This window comes from Vitis vinifera, chromosome 14, assembly GCF_030704535.1.
Source record: "Vitis vinifera cultivar Pinot Noir 40024 chromosome 14, ASM3070453v1".
Classification (NCBI taxonomy): domain Eukaryota; kingdom Viridiplantae; phylum Streptophyta; class Magnoliopsida; order Vitales; family Vitaceae; genus Vitis; species Vitis vinifera.
In genome coordinates, this window is record NC_081818.1 from 12,768,968 (window position 1) to 12,783,338 (window position 14,371).

The 14,371-nt window shown below is 39.6% G+C and overlaps 1 protein-coding gene across 3 annotated transcripts in view; it reads right to left on the minus strand.

Annotated features, from left to right (window-relative positions):
- Positions 1-14,371, minus strand: part of LOC100244360 (protein CHROMATIN REMODELING 20) — a 119,897-nt gene that overhangs the window by 80,617 nt on the left and 24,909 nt on the right. For all 3 annotated transcript variants that reach the window (XM_010661870.3, XM_010661868.3, XM_010661869.3), the window contains 4 exons: positions 10,103-10,293; positions 9,778-10,024; positions 8,882-8,995; positions 1,115-1,198 (listed from right to left, as the gene is read on the minus strand). In XM_010661870.3, coding sequence (XP_010660172.1) covers positions 1,115-1,198; positions 8,882-8,995; positions 9,778-10,024; positions 10,103-10,293 — 636 coding nt within the window. The remainder of the gene's footprint in view (positions 1-1,114; positions 1,199-8,881; positions 8,996-9,777; positions 10,025-10,102; positions 10,294-14,371) is intronic.

The following is a 14,371-nucleotide window of genomic DNA, read 5'->3' on the forward strand; positions in this document are numbered from 1 at the left end:
AATGCCGAATGAATAGAAATCATGGTGCCACAACATTTTGTAAGCATCATCTCTGCAACATCCCTTAGAGGACCCAAGACAAACCATGTCTCCAAACAATCTGTAAGATAAAATTCCAAGCCACAGAACAATGAAGAAAAAGGTGATTCACAGTCACATAAAAGCTAAGCAAAGAACAAGGTATCTAGGGTTAAGAGTTTTAAAGGATCACCTAATCTGTCATAATTCATTGGTATTAATCCATTTTTACCAGCCACTAACCATACAAAGTATTTGAATCTGGGAGGAACTTTAGACTTCCAAACTAAATTAGCATGTAGAAAGGAAACTAGAGAATCACTCTTGGCAAGAACATAAAACAAAAAGTTAGATGAAAACAGTCCTAAGGGAACCAAAATCCCAATCCTCTCACTAGAAAATGATGGAGAGAAAAAATAAGATGCAAAGTGAGCAACAATGAGGATAATTCATAACATTCTTGATCTGATGAACCCTCTACTCACCATATTTCATTCATAAGCCCTAAAATCTATTTTTTGACTGCACTCACAAGCATCAAACTTAAGACTCTATAAAACCTGGCCACTAATTAAGATATTTGCAAACAGAATCAATCTAGCATTTAAATGTTATATGTGTCAACCAGCCAAATCTGTCCATAAGCTCTTATCAAAAAAACACCAAAGTGAAATAATGTACCATAAGACATTAAAGTGAAACTGACACAGTTTTTGACTGAAGAAGTGGAATTTAGTACTGTGCTAAGATTTTTCTAAATTTAATCTATACCAGTATAGTTGTTTGGTTAACAATGATCCAAATCCTAAGTTGTGAGCGGTAGCATTATGAAAAATGTCTGCAACAATATCATGGCAACAAAGTGCAGCCTAGGGCCCATATTCTTAGCCCATCATATCTGCACTTACCAAATATAAAATTTTATTCACCACATTTGAAATTCTAACCTCATTCCGAGTGAGTTTTATTATTTCAATTTCACTAGTGGAAATCAAAAATCAAGATAGAAAGGCAGTATAGATGGCACAAAGTTCTCAACCGTTTTCAGATGAGGACAATGGAATGAACCAAAAAAGCCAAGAAATGAACACTACACCTGTGTACTTCTCTTTCTATATCTCCTACGTTTCAAATGAAGTTGAAGCTTCCGATCTATATTTGCATCATCTTCCTCTTTCACCTGTCAACAAATATATTATAAATATAGGGAAGAAAAAAAAAACGATGAGGCTTTACCAAAATTTTGGCATTTAATTATAAATGAGCCAATTGAACTTGCAAAGTCTCAAAAAATAAAAAAGACAAGAACTTAGTTAGCAAACAATAGATGGGACACCTCTACTCCCTTGCCACCTCTCCCCTTGACCCTCTCTAAAAGATAATTGTCTCCATTTTCAACACAAATAAATAACGAACAAGAATCCTCTTGTCTCAAACCTCTAGAACTTTGAAAAAAGTCAAAGGGGGTACCATTCACTAACACAAAAAAGTTTACCATGGAAATGCACCATTTAATCCATTTCTGGCCAAACCCCATTGTTCCAAAATCACTAGCATGAAACCCAAAGTTAAACTCGCCCTGAGAAAATGCAACATTATAGACCCAAAGACTATTCCCTTTTTTTTTATCAAAAACAACCATTTGCATTTATCTTAAAAGGATAAACATAAGAAGAATAAGCAATCCTTCAAGGATGTACAAAAAGTTTATAAAGGAAACAAGTGTCAAGCCCCACAAAAACTCCTCCAACCTTACAAATTAAAAACCAAGGTACAAAGAAGAGAAATATAGCACCCCAAATGGGAAAGAAAGTCTCCAACAAAGGAGACAAATGCTTAGCTCCTTGTTTGGCTAACCAATCTATCACTTGGTTGGCTAAACAAGGAACCCAAGAAAATGAGCAACCTAATTCATTGACAACATCTATAACTTTGCATATCCAATTATCAAACTTCCATGAACCTCTTTCCTTATAATCACCTAAGATACAACAGTAGTAGAATCTCCCTTTACAATTACAATGGAAAGGTTTAAAGTTATGGCCTAAAACAACCCTCTAGCAATGTCAATATCTCTACATTGATAGCCAACTTTATTCCTATCTTCTTAGAGTCCTGACATCTGTAAGTTGTGTATAAAGTACGGAGAACCAACATATCATCTTTTCTTACATTGTTCTTTGACGATGGGGTTGTGGCACAGATTATTTCAGATAGCTAAGATGGATTGGGTCCCCCCAATGAGCATTTCTAACATGATGACCATCAATTATAAGGGTTTTGGAAAATCCAAGAGAGGCATAGTTTTGTGGCAAACTACCTGTATAGCTCTAATTTGGGTTGTGTGGCGAGAAAGAAATGCTAAGATATTTGAGGATAAGGCAAGGAATTCAGAGGTTCTATGGGATACCATTCACTTCCTTGCTTCTTTTTGGGCTTTTTGCTCCACGATTTTTAAGGGCATTCCCCTTAATATGATGCAACTAGATTGGCTAGCGGTGTGTAGCTCCAATGGTGTGGTCTAGCAAGGAGAGTTTGCTTTTTGTAATTACCAAATAGCTTATTGTTTTTGTATTCTTGTTGTTTAGTTTTCTTTTGTGGGAGGATTTTCCTCATCCTTTCTTTGTACTTCTTAATTCTTTCTTCAATATAATTCATTGTTGTTTCCTATCAAAAATAACTCCATGGGATCTCTTGATCTTAAGCATGTTGGAGGTATTAACTTTCATATGAACCACTAGCCATGTTAATGTTTTGACTTAAGAGGGCTTTTGATCTCCAAATTAGTTTGACTAGCAGAAGAATAAGGTCAAGTTGCCTCTCTTGGAAACATGGCGTTATTGAAACAATGCAACACTACCATAGGGTTATGCCTTCTTCCAACCATCCGAAGTCTAAATACTTTACCAACAATTGGATCCATCTTGTATTCCACCCACCGCCCCTCCCATCCCCCACAAAAAATTAAAAAGTGGTCCTTTCTCTAGTAAGTAAATAAAAAACAAAACTTTCAAAAACAACACATCTATTGCAAAATGAGAATTTATTTGATCACTATGGTCTAAGAGAGCTTCCAAAAAGAAAGAAAAACAAATAAATAGGTGATCATTCGGATACACTTCTTATTTTTGTTTTTAAAAACAGAAAATGGTATTAACTTAAACATAAAAATTTTAAAACTCTTATATAAAAAGTATGAACTATCTTGTGTTCTTAAAAATCACTTTCAAAAATTTTTCAATTTGAATTATCAAAAATTTTTTGATACCTCAATTTTTTTAAAATAGTTTTAAAAAAAAGGTATATGTATATATATACATATATATTGAAACGACATATCTAATGCAAAATGAGAATTTATTTGATCATTGTTGAATATAATGTATTTATAGTATATAATCTTTCCTTGTTAATATAGGTCACATGTATGGTAGTTAGGACATGTATGGTAGTTAGGACTCCTAGCCTTGTATATATATATTTCTCAATTGTAAGTAGTTTTTACATGAATGAGAATTAAGGATTTTCTTCTTTCTCTCTCTCTCAACATGATATCAGAGCCAAGGGAGAAAACCTAATTCTTTCCTATTTCCCGTGTCATCAACACCGGGAAACCTTCCGGTGACCGTGTTTCATTCCGGTCACCTTCCCCATCTCCCAATACTTTCCGGTCAGTCGGATCGTCGTCAGAAAACACTCACCGCCTAAAAAAAATTTCCGACGAACTTCTCCGACGACGTCTTTTTCCGACACCGACCATACCAGAAGGAGCGCCTAGAGGAAATCTCCAACTTTTGTGAAGGCACTAGAACCAAAAGATCATCCACGCGCTTGCCACGCGCAATTTTCTGGCCGGCAACTGCATCTCACGCGCCGGCGCGTGAGGGCGCGTGAGGACTTTCCCGGCCACGCGCCTCCTCCTCCAGCCTCGCCTGACGCCGACTAGCCTTCCTTCATCCCTGGTTCTGCCATCCAAGCCCTGCACGTACCTCTTTTGGGGTTTTTTTGCCTCCGCCGACCCTCCAAACAGTTTTTCCAACAAGCTTCGGCTACTTTTTCTCCATCCTAATCCCTGCACGTGCCTAAGGAAGTGTTCTTCTACCTTTCCGATGGTGCCACGCTGCGATCTGAAGCCGTCTCCCTTTCCAGTGGTGCCACGCCGCGATCTGCAACCGTATTAGGGCTCTCTTCGATCCAAATATACTTCATTCTCCACATAAATAGATATGGCTACTAAAACTTCCATTTTTTTCCTCTGTTATATCTGGATCTCCTATGATTACTTCGGAGAAATTGGTTGGCAGTGACAATTATCTTTCCTGGTCTGCCTCTGTTGAACTTTGGTTTATGGGTCAAGGATATGAGGATCACTTGATTACACAGGAGGCAAATATCCCTGAGGTTGACCGCGTACAGTGGAGGAAGATAGATGCACAGTTATGTAGTGTATTATGGCAATCGGTTGATCCCAAGATTCTTCTTCATCTTCGGGCCTACAAAACTTGTTTTAAATTTTGGACTCAGGCCAAAGGATTATACACGAATGATATCCAGCGTCTTTATAAGGTGGCTTCTGATATTGTCCATATCAGCCAATAGGACTTGGATCTATCTACTTATATTGGCCAGATTGCCTCTCTTAAGGAGGAGTTCTTGACTGTGATGCCTCTTACTCCTGATGTTAGGGCTCAACAAACACAGCTTGACAAGTTCTTCATGGTTCTTACTCTTATTGGCCTCCATCCGGATATTGAGCTTGTCCGCGATCAAATTCTTGGTAGTTCATCAGTTTCGTCCTTGGATGATGTGTTTGCTCGCCTCCCCCATATCTCCTCCACTCAGACTTTGCCATTTGATAGCACTTCAAATTCTTCTGTGTTAGTTTCTCAAACTAGCTCTCGAGAAGGCCACAGTGGTACCCGAGGTAGAGGTCAACGTCCTCATTGCACCTATTGCAATAAACTTGGCCACACTCGCAATCGTTGCTATCAGTTACATGGACGGCCTCCTCACACTGCCCATGTGGCCCAGTCCTCTGATTCTCCACTACCTCAGCCTCCGAGCTCTTCCGCATCTCAGGCTTCTGTTGCCTCTATTGCCCAGCCTGGTAATGCCTCTGCCTGCCTTACCCACACATCTTCTCTTAGACCCTGGGTTCTAGAATTTGGAGCTTCTGATCACCTATCTGGTAATAAGGATCTTTTCTCCTCTATTACTACTACCTCTGTATTACCTACTGTTACCTTAGCTAATGGTTCTCAAACTGTGGCTAAAGGTATTGGTTTGGCCCTTCCTCTGCCTTCTCTACCTCTCACTTCTGTCCTTTATACTCCTGAATGTCCTTTTAATCTTATTTCCATCAGCAAAATCACTCGTACTCTTAATTGCTCTATTACCATTTCCGATAAATTTGTGACCTTGCAAGACCGGAGTACGGGGAAGACGATTGGCATAGGACGTGAGTCTCAAGGCCTCTATCACCTCACCTCGGATTCATCTCCTGCAGTTTGCATTTCCACTGATGCTCCTCTCCTCATTCACAATCGTCTGGGCCACCCTAGTCTCTCCAAGTTCCAGAAGATGGTCCCTCGTTTTTCCACTTTGTCGTCGCTTCCGTGTGAGTCATGTCAGCTTGGGAAACATACTCGTGTCTCGTTCCCAAAGCGTTTGAATAATCGGGCAAAGTCTCCTTTTGAGCTTGTCCACACTGATGTTTGGGGTCTTTGTCGGACTGCGTCTACTTTAGGATTTCAGTATTTTGTCACTTTCATTGATGACTATTCTCGATGTACTTGGTTATTTTTAATGAAAAATCGAGCTGAGTTATTCTCTATTTTCTAGAAATTTTATGCTGAAATCCAAACCCAGTTCAATATTTCTATTCGTGTGTTACGCAGTGACAATGCCAGGGAATATTTTTCAGCCCCATTTACTTCGTTTATGTCTCATCATGGGATTCTTCATCAGTCTTCTTGTGCTCATACTCCTCAACAAAATGGGGTAGCTAAACGCAAGAATCGACATCTTGTTGAGACAGCTCATACTATCCTCCTCCATAGTAATGTTCCTTTTCGTTTTTGGGGGTACATTGTTCTTACCGCTTGTTATTTGATTAATCGTATGTCCTCCTCTGTCTTACACGATCAGATTCCTCACTCCCTTCTCTTCCCTGACCAACCCCTTTATTTCCTTCCTCCTCGTGTCTTTGGTTGTACTTACTTTGTTCATATTCTCACTCCCGTACAGGACAAGCTTTCCGCCAAAGCCATGAAGTGCCTCTTCTTGGGATATTCCAGACTTCAGAAGGGTTATCGTTGTTATTCCCTTGAGACTCATCGATACTTTATCTCCGCTGATGTCACCTTCTTTGAGGACTCACCATTCTTTTCCACCACTTCTGAGTCTCTTCCTGTTTCTGAAGTCTTGCCCATTCCCATTGTCTCCCCACCTGATGCTATGCCTCCTCGACCACTTCAGGTTTATCATCATCGCCCTCGTGTCGTTACTCCTCTCCCTTTTGCTGAGGCACCTGCTGACTCACTTCCTATTCCTTCGGCTTCACCTGCCCCGGCTCTGCCTTCTCTTAATGACTTACCCATTGTTGTTCGGAAAGGTACTCGCTCTACTCGTAATCCTCATCCTATTTACAATTTTTTAAGTTATCATCGATTATCTTAACCCTATTCTGCTTTTGTTTCTGCTATATCCTCTGTTTCTCTTCCAAGGAGCACCCATGAAGCTATTTCCCATCCAGGCTGGCGACAGGCAATGGTGGATGAAATGGCTATTCTGCACTCTAATGGCACTTGGGATCTTGTTGTTTTACCCTCTGGTAAATCTACCGTTGGCTGTCGTTGGGTCTACGCAGTTAAGGTTGGTCCTGATGGTCAGGTTGATCGCCTTAAGGCCCGCTTAGTTGCTAAAGGTTATACTCAGGTTTATGGTTCTGATTATGGTGACACATTCTCCCCTGTTGCCAAGATTGCTTCTGTCCGTCTGCTTCTCTCCATGGCTGCTATGTGTTCTTGGCCTCTTTATCAGTTGGATATTAAAAATGCATTCCTTCATGGTGATCTTGCCGAGGAAGTTTATATGGAGCAACCTCCTGGTTTTGTTGCTCAGGGGGAGTCTGGTTTAGTGTGCAGGTTACGTCGTTCTCTATATGGCTTGAAACAATCTCCTCGAGCATGGTTTGGCCATTTTAGTTCTGTTGTTCAAGAGTTTGGCATGTTTTGCAGTACAGCAGACCATTCAGTTTTCTATCATCATAACTCCTTGGGGCAATGTATTTATCTGGTTGTTTATGTGGACAACATCGTCATTACAGGCAGTGATCAAGATGGTATTCAGAAACTAAAGCAATATCTTTTTACCCACTTTCAGACCAAAGACTTGGGGAAACTCAAGTATTTCTTGGGAATTGAGATAGCTCAATCCAGTTCTGGTGTGGTCCTTTCCCAAAGGAAGTATGCTTTAGACATCCTAGAAGAAACGGGTATGTTAGACTGTAAACCAGTAGACACACCTATGGATCCGAATGTCAAACTTGTACCAGGACAGGGGGAGCCTTTAGGAGACCCCGAGAGATATCGACGGCTCGTAGGTAAATTGAACTATCTCACCATTACTCGTCCAGACATTTCTTTTCCTGTGAGTGTTGTTAGTCAATTCCTACAGTCACCATGTGATAGCCATTGGGATGTCGTAATCCGCATTCTTCGATATATCAAAAGTACACCAGGCCAAGGTATGTTGTACGAGAACAAAGGTCATACTCAGGTTGTTGGTTACACAGATGCAGATTGGGCTGGCTCACCCACAGATAGACGTTCCACTTCAGGGTACTGTGTTTTTATTGGAGGTAATCTAATATCTTGGAAGAGTAAGAAACAAGATGTAGTGGCCAAATCTAGTGCTGAAGTCGAGTATCAAGCTATGGCTTTTGGCAACATGTGAACTCATATGGTTGAGACATCTTCTTCAAGAGTTGAGATTTGGAAAGCATGAACAGATGAAACTCATCTGTGATAACCAGGCCGCATTACATATTGCATCCAATCCAGTCTTTCATGAAAGGACCAAGCATATTGAAGTTGACTGTCATTTCATTAAAGAGAAGATCGCATCAGGATGTGTTGCTACTAATTTTGTTAATTCAAATGATCAACTAGCAGACATCTTCACTAAATCTCTCAGAGGTCCTAGGATTAAATATATTTGTAACAAGCTTGGTACATATGACGTATATGCTCCAGCTTGAGGGGGAGTGTTGAATATAATGTATTTATAGTATATAATCTTTCCTTGTTAATATAGGTCACATGTATGGTAGTTAGGACATGTATGGTAGTTAGGACTCCTAGCCTTGTATATGTATATTTCTCAATTGTAAGTAGTTTTTACATGAATAAGAATTAAGGTTTTTCTTCTTTCTCTCTCTCTCAACAATCACTATAGACAAATAGAGCTTCCAAAAAGAAAAACAAATAAATAGGTGCTCATTTGGATAAAATTATTTTTAAAAAAAAACAAAAAAACAAAAAATGGTACTAACTTAAACATAAAATGTAAAAACTCTTATATTAAAAGTATGGACTATCTTGTGTTCTTAAAAATCAATTTTAAAAATTTTTAAATCTGAGTTATCAAGAAATTTTTTATGCCTCATTTTTTTTTAAAACAGTTTATATATATCCTTTTAAGATAAGTCTCCAAGAATTATTGTATTTTATGTTGAGATTAATACTATTTTTTGTTTTCAAAAACACAAAACAAGAAGTGTATCCAAAGGATACCTAAAGAATCAATATTTAAAAGCGCTACTCTGAAGAACTAATGATAAATACAACTATGATTGACAAACCTTTTTAAATTTTTTCTTCTGTTCTTCAGAAAGATCCACGGCTCTTTCATTCGCTATGGCATCTGCAACAAATGGATCACTTGAATTGCCATCAATATCATCGATCTCCTCCACCTGACCACAATTAAATTCAAAAGCTTATCCAGAGAATAAAATATGAGAAACTCATAAACTCTATCAATTTTGATTTTATAAAATATGAAGATAGATTACAAGGTCATTTAAACATTTTGGGGGATCAAATTAAGAGAAAATTAAAAGCACAGAGACAAAATCCATGAAAACTTAAAAGGGAAATGTCCAAGCAGATTCAGCTGAGAAAAAATTTCCATCTTAGTTGTCAAGTAAATTTCTTTCATATTCTTCTACAGGTTATTCTTTATTCCTCTGTTGTCAGACATTTGGGACCATCACTACTTGCCTCTTAAATGGATTTTACAGCCACCACCAACCCCATTCCATATTTTTGAAACCATTTTATATCCTCTTAATGAACAGGTAACATCAAGCCAAACTATCACCCTTATACAAGGAGGCATATGGACAGTAAAAGCACAAGAAAAAGATGTCCTAGGATAGAAATTGTGGGATCTAAATGATAGGTTGCAAAAATCAATTTCTTTGACTAAGCCTGGCAGAATATGCTTCTAAGAAATAATCAAAGAAACATGCCCCAACAGTATAACAAAAATTGAATCTAATCTTTATTTCAGTACTAGGCCTAATTAAGTCCAAGAAAGAGCATCAGCTATATCTTGAACCATAATGAACCAAAGTACTGACATTAAAATGTAAATTAAATTGAGACGTTCCATAGTGATCAACTTTTATAGGAGGGAGAAAACACTTGTATAGTAAACTGTGAAACAAAAATTGAACTAGACCATCTTTGTTACCTCATCAACTCCAGGAAATTTGAGCCCCATCACTGCCGCTTGCTGTGGAGTACTTGCTAAGTACACAGAAGCCCAGTGCTCACTGCCGAATAAAGTACTATCCTCAGATGCATGATCAGAAAAACATTTGTTGAAAGAGCACCAATCCACTTCTGCATTCTCTGTGACAGCCTCTCTGTTCCCATCACTAGCAAGTTTGTTTGCCAGATATCCACTGGCACCCTCCTCCAATAGTTTTCCATGTCGTCTGTTCAACAACATAGATCCAAGCATGAAATCAACATAAACCTACATGGATTCCTAATGCAGAAGGAAAAAAGCATACCTTCGCACCGGCCTGTCAGTTTGGAGATGCTTTTCAGCTTCTATGATTGATTCAGTAGTATCACCAGTCACCTGAGATCCTATCCAATGTACCCTTTGTTTCCAAGCTTCAGTGCAACAACCATTAGGAGCCTGACTTTCAATCCACTTATAGAGACTTGGTAATTCAATACCAGCCCCATCAAGTTGTTCCTGTTCATGGAAACATGTAAATCATAAGCAGCAGAAGCAAATGATATAAGCTCCAATACTTGTTCCAAGGAATTGTCAGAATGGCAACTATTCTTAACAGATAAATCAACTAGCCAAATATCATTTTTTTTTTATAGGAAACAACACATGTATATATTGATAGAAAAAGAAGTACAATAGAAGGATGAGGAATCCTCCCACCAGAGATAAAATTAAACAACACAAAAAGAAAACAAGACACTACACTATGAAAACTACAAACAATCTCCCTTGACTAGACCGTCCCGTTGGAACTACACACTGCTAGCCAATCTAGTTGTAACACATTAAGGGGAATGCCCTTAAAAACCGCGGAACAAAAAGCTCAAAGAGAAGCAAGGAAATAAATGGAATCCCAAAGATTCTCTGAATTCCGAGCTTTGTCCTCAAATATCCTGGCATTTCTTTCCCGCCACACAACCCAAATTAAAGTTATGCACACATTTTGCCACAAAACCATCCCTCTCTTAGAGTTGCCAAAACCTTTATAGTTGATGGATATCATGTCTGAAATACTTATCGGAGAAACCCAATCCATCTTGGCTAGCTGAAATAATCTGTACCACAACCCCAACGGCATAGAACAATGTAGGAAAAGATGATCTACTGATTCTCCTTACTTCATGCACAACTTACAAATGTCAAGACTAAGAGTTTTATAGGGTCTCCTCAATTGTAGCAAGTCATTAGTATTTACCTTCTTGTGTGTCACAAGCCAGGCAAAGGCCTTAACTTTGAAGGGTACTTGAGAATTCCATACAAACTTAGTAGGAAAAAGAGGAGATAAATCAGGCATTTGGGACAAGGGTATAAAGAAATACTTGACTGTGAACAATCCTGAAGAAAATAAGGATCATGATCTCGCATCTGAAACCGAAGTGGATATATGCATACAATCAAGAGATCGCATCAGACGTTCTAAATCTTCTATCTCAGAATCGAAAAGATTACAACGGAAATTAAAGTTCCATGAAAAAGGGTGAACAAAACCAAGAATTGAAGATATAGAAATATTTTTATTCGTGACTACTCTAAATAGTTTTGGATATTGGACTTTGAAGATCTGATCCCCCCACAACAATTCTTCCCAAAAAAGAATTTTTTCCCCATCTCCTCCAACAAACTGAGTATACTTGGAAAAATCCTAAAAGACTTGTGCAATAGCCTTCCAAGGACAACGATGTGACCATCTGACTAAAGTGTTGGCATCCCAACTATTTGAGTGTGTCCCGTAAATGCTTAGAATGACTTGATGCCACAGAACTAGCCAAATATCATAAAAACTCACATGTGTGATATTAAGGTATTCTATCACATACAACAATGATATTGTGCTTGAATGCAATTACAAACACAACTTTAATTTTTTCTTTTTTTCAGAAACAAACATATGTATTAAATAAGAATAAAAAACATGAAAAGGATGAGAAATCCTCCTCATGAAATACAAACCTGATCAAAAAGAGCTAAGTAAACCTCCTCACAAAGGGCTATATAAAATGTACAACAACCTATACAAAACGTACAAGAGCTAAGTAAACACCACTTTTAATTATTTTTTTGATGGATAAACACACAAAATATATATTAGAAAAATGGCGTTTAAGAGGCAACCCAAAGCATACAAGGAGTATACAAGAGTCACCAAAAGGCAAGAACAAAAAGAAGCAAACACTCACTAGCCCTCAACTAGAACCCAACCAATCAAAAAAGTTGATTAAAGGTAGAGGTCCTACATCTAAATATGTCTTAGACCAAGACCAAAGATTACAAACTATTGAATATAATGCATTATATAATGTACAATATTTCTTTCTTTTCTTAATATAGGTCACATATATGGTAGTTAGTTTAACCTAGCCTTGTATATATATTCCTCTATTGTAAGTTGTAAGTAGCCATGAATATGAATAAGAATTAAGGTTTTCCCTCTCTCTCTCTTTCAACATGGTATCAGAGCCAAGGGAGAAAACTTTATTCTTTCTGGTTTATCCGTGTAATTAATTCCGGGAATCCGTTCAGTGACCGTGTTTCATTCCGATCACCTTTTCCATCTCCCAAAGCTTTCCGATTAGCCATATCGTGGTTAGAAAACCCTCATCACCGTCAACATTTTTCTGGCGATATTTTCCAATGACTTTTCCGGTGACTTTTTCCAGCGACTTTTTCTGACATCGACCACACCATCAGAAGCGCAAAGAGGAGATCTGCAACTTTTCTCAAATCACCGGAGCCAAACACCCACCCACGCGCCTCCCACGCGCCACTCTTCTCCGACGGCCTGAATCTCACGCGCCAGCGCGTGAGGGCGCGTGGCCCACTTTCCAGTGTCAAGCTTCTTCCAACAGGCTCGTCAAGCACCGTCTTGCACTTCTAAGCCTCCGTCAAGCCTCTCCGAACCCTGCTTCTCCATTTTTTTGGCATTTCAGCCTCCGCAGGTCTTCTTTCAACCTCCTCCGGCCTCCGACAGCAGCTCTCTTCCTTGGCCGAGACCTGTGTGTGCCTTGGGAAGGCCTCTTCTTCATCCCCAATCACTTTTATCCTTTGTTTGGGTCCCGACATACCAGGTTCTTCTTCCACAGCTGTGATCCAACCTCCCTTTAGGGCTCTCTTCGATCCAAACATGATTCAATCTCAGGTGAAGTAGATATGGCGACTAAAAATTCCATTTTTACATCCGTCATCTCTGGATCTCCTACTATCATATCGGAAAAATTGATTGGTAGTGAGAATTATCTCTCCTGGTCAGCGTCCGTGGAACTCTAGTTTATGGGACAAGGTTATGAGGATCATCTTGTTACACCTGAGGATGTTATAGCTGATGTTGACAAAGCGCAATGGAAGAAGATCGATGCACAATTATGCAGCGTATTATGGCAATTTGTTGATCCCAAAATTTTCCATCATCTTCGTGCCTACAAAACCTGCTTTAAATTTTGGACTCAGGCTAAAGGATTATACACGAATGATATTCAACGATTTTATAAGGTGGTTTCTGGTATTGTTCATGTGAGACAGCAGGACATGGATCTGTCTACTGATATTGGCCGGATTGCGTCTCTTAAGGAGGAGTTCTTAACTTTGATGCCCTTCACTAATGGTGCTGAAGCTCAACAAATACAAACTGACAAGTTCTTTATGGTGTTAACCCTCATTGGCCTCCGTCGAGATCTTGAGTCTGTCCGAGATCAGATTCTTGCTAGTCCATCAGTTCCATCATTGGATGATGTGTTTGCTCGTCTCTTATGCCTCTCCTCTACTCAGACTTTGTCGACTGATGGCCCTTCAGTTCCATCTTGCTAGTCCATCAGTTCCATCTTGCTAGTCCATCAGTTCCATCTTGCTAGTCAACAACGCTCTTTCCACCACCTCAAGGGCCTCCAGCGACAAAGCAGCCCTCATCATCCCTACGAGAGGATCCTCGTCTCCGCTTTCGTCTCTAACCTTCCTAAGCAAATACTCATCTAGTGCCCCAGAAAAAGGGACTGAAGACTTTGGCCCAATTAAATCCCCTCCTCCCGTTGCGCCAACAACTTCAGGCCCAAGGCCCACGACCAACTCTCCCTCACTGCACCCTTTTAAATCAATTAAAGTGATAGGCCTAAAGACCCGGCCCAAACCCACTTACAACTCCTTATCTTGTCCCTGGGCCTCCCCAAGGCCCAATCCAAAAGGCCCACAACTAAGACCACTAGTCTCTAAACCAAGTCCGCCCAGCCTGTTTAAAAAAGACTTCTGAACCCCTCTCACTTAGAAAGGAGAGTTACCTACCCTAAACCTCTCTTCAGTCTCTACGACAAAGACCTCAGCAGGAAGGGTAGTTGCGTTGCCTCCAACTGACGACATGACATCTACCCCAAGCTGCAAGTTCAACTGCTCCACCTTCTCCCTTTGACTCCCACAGCAAGCAACGCGTGAGCTTCCCCCTGCTTCTTCTCCTTCCCTTGAACCGCCCTCCCCGCAGTTTCTTCCCATCGGCACCACCTACACGAAACTAGGTGGAGTCTCCCACCACAAATGAAAGAAATAGCACCCCGAC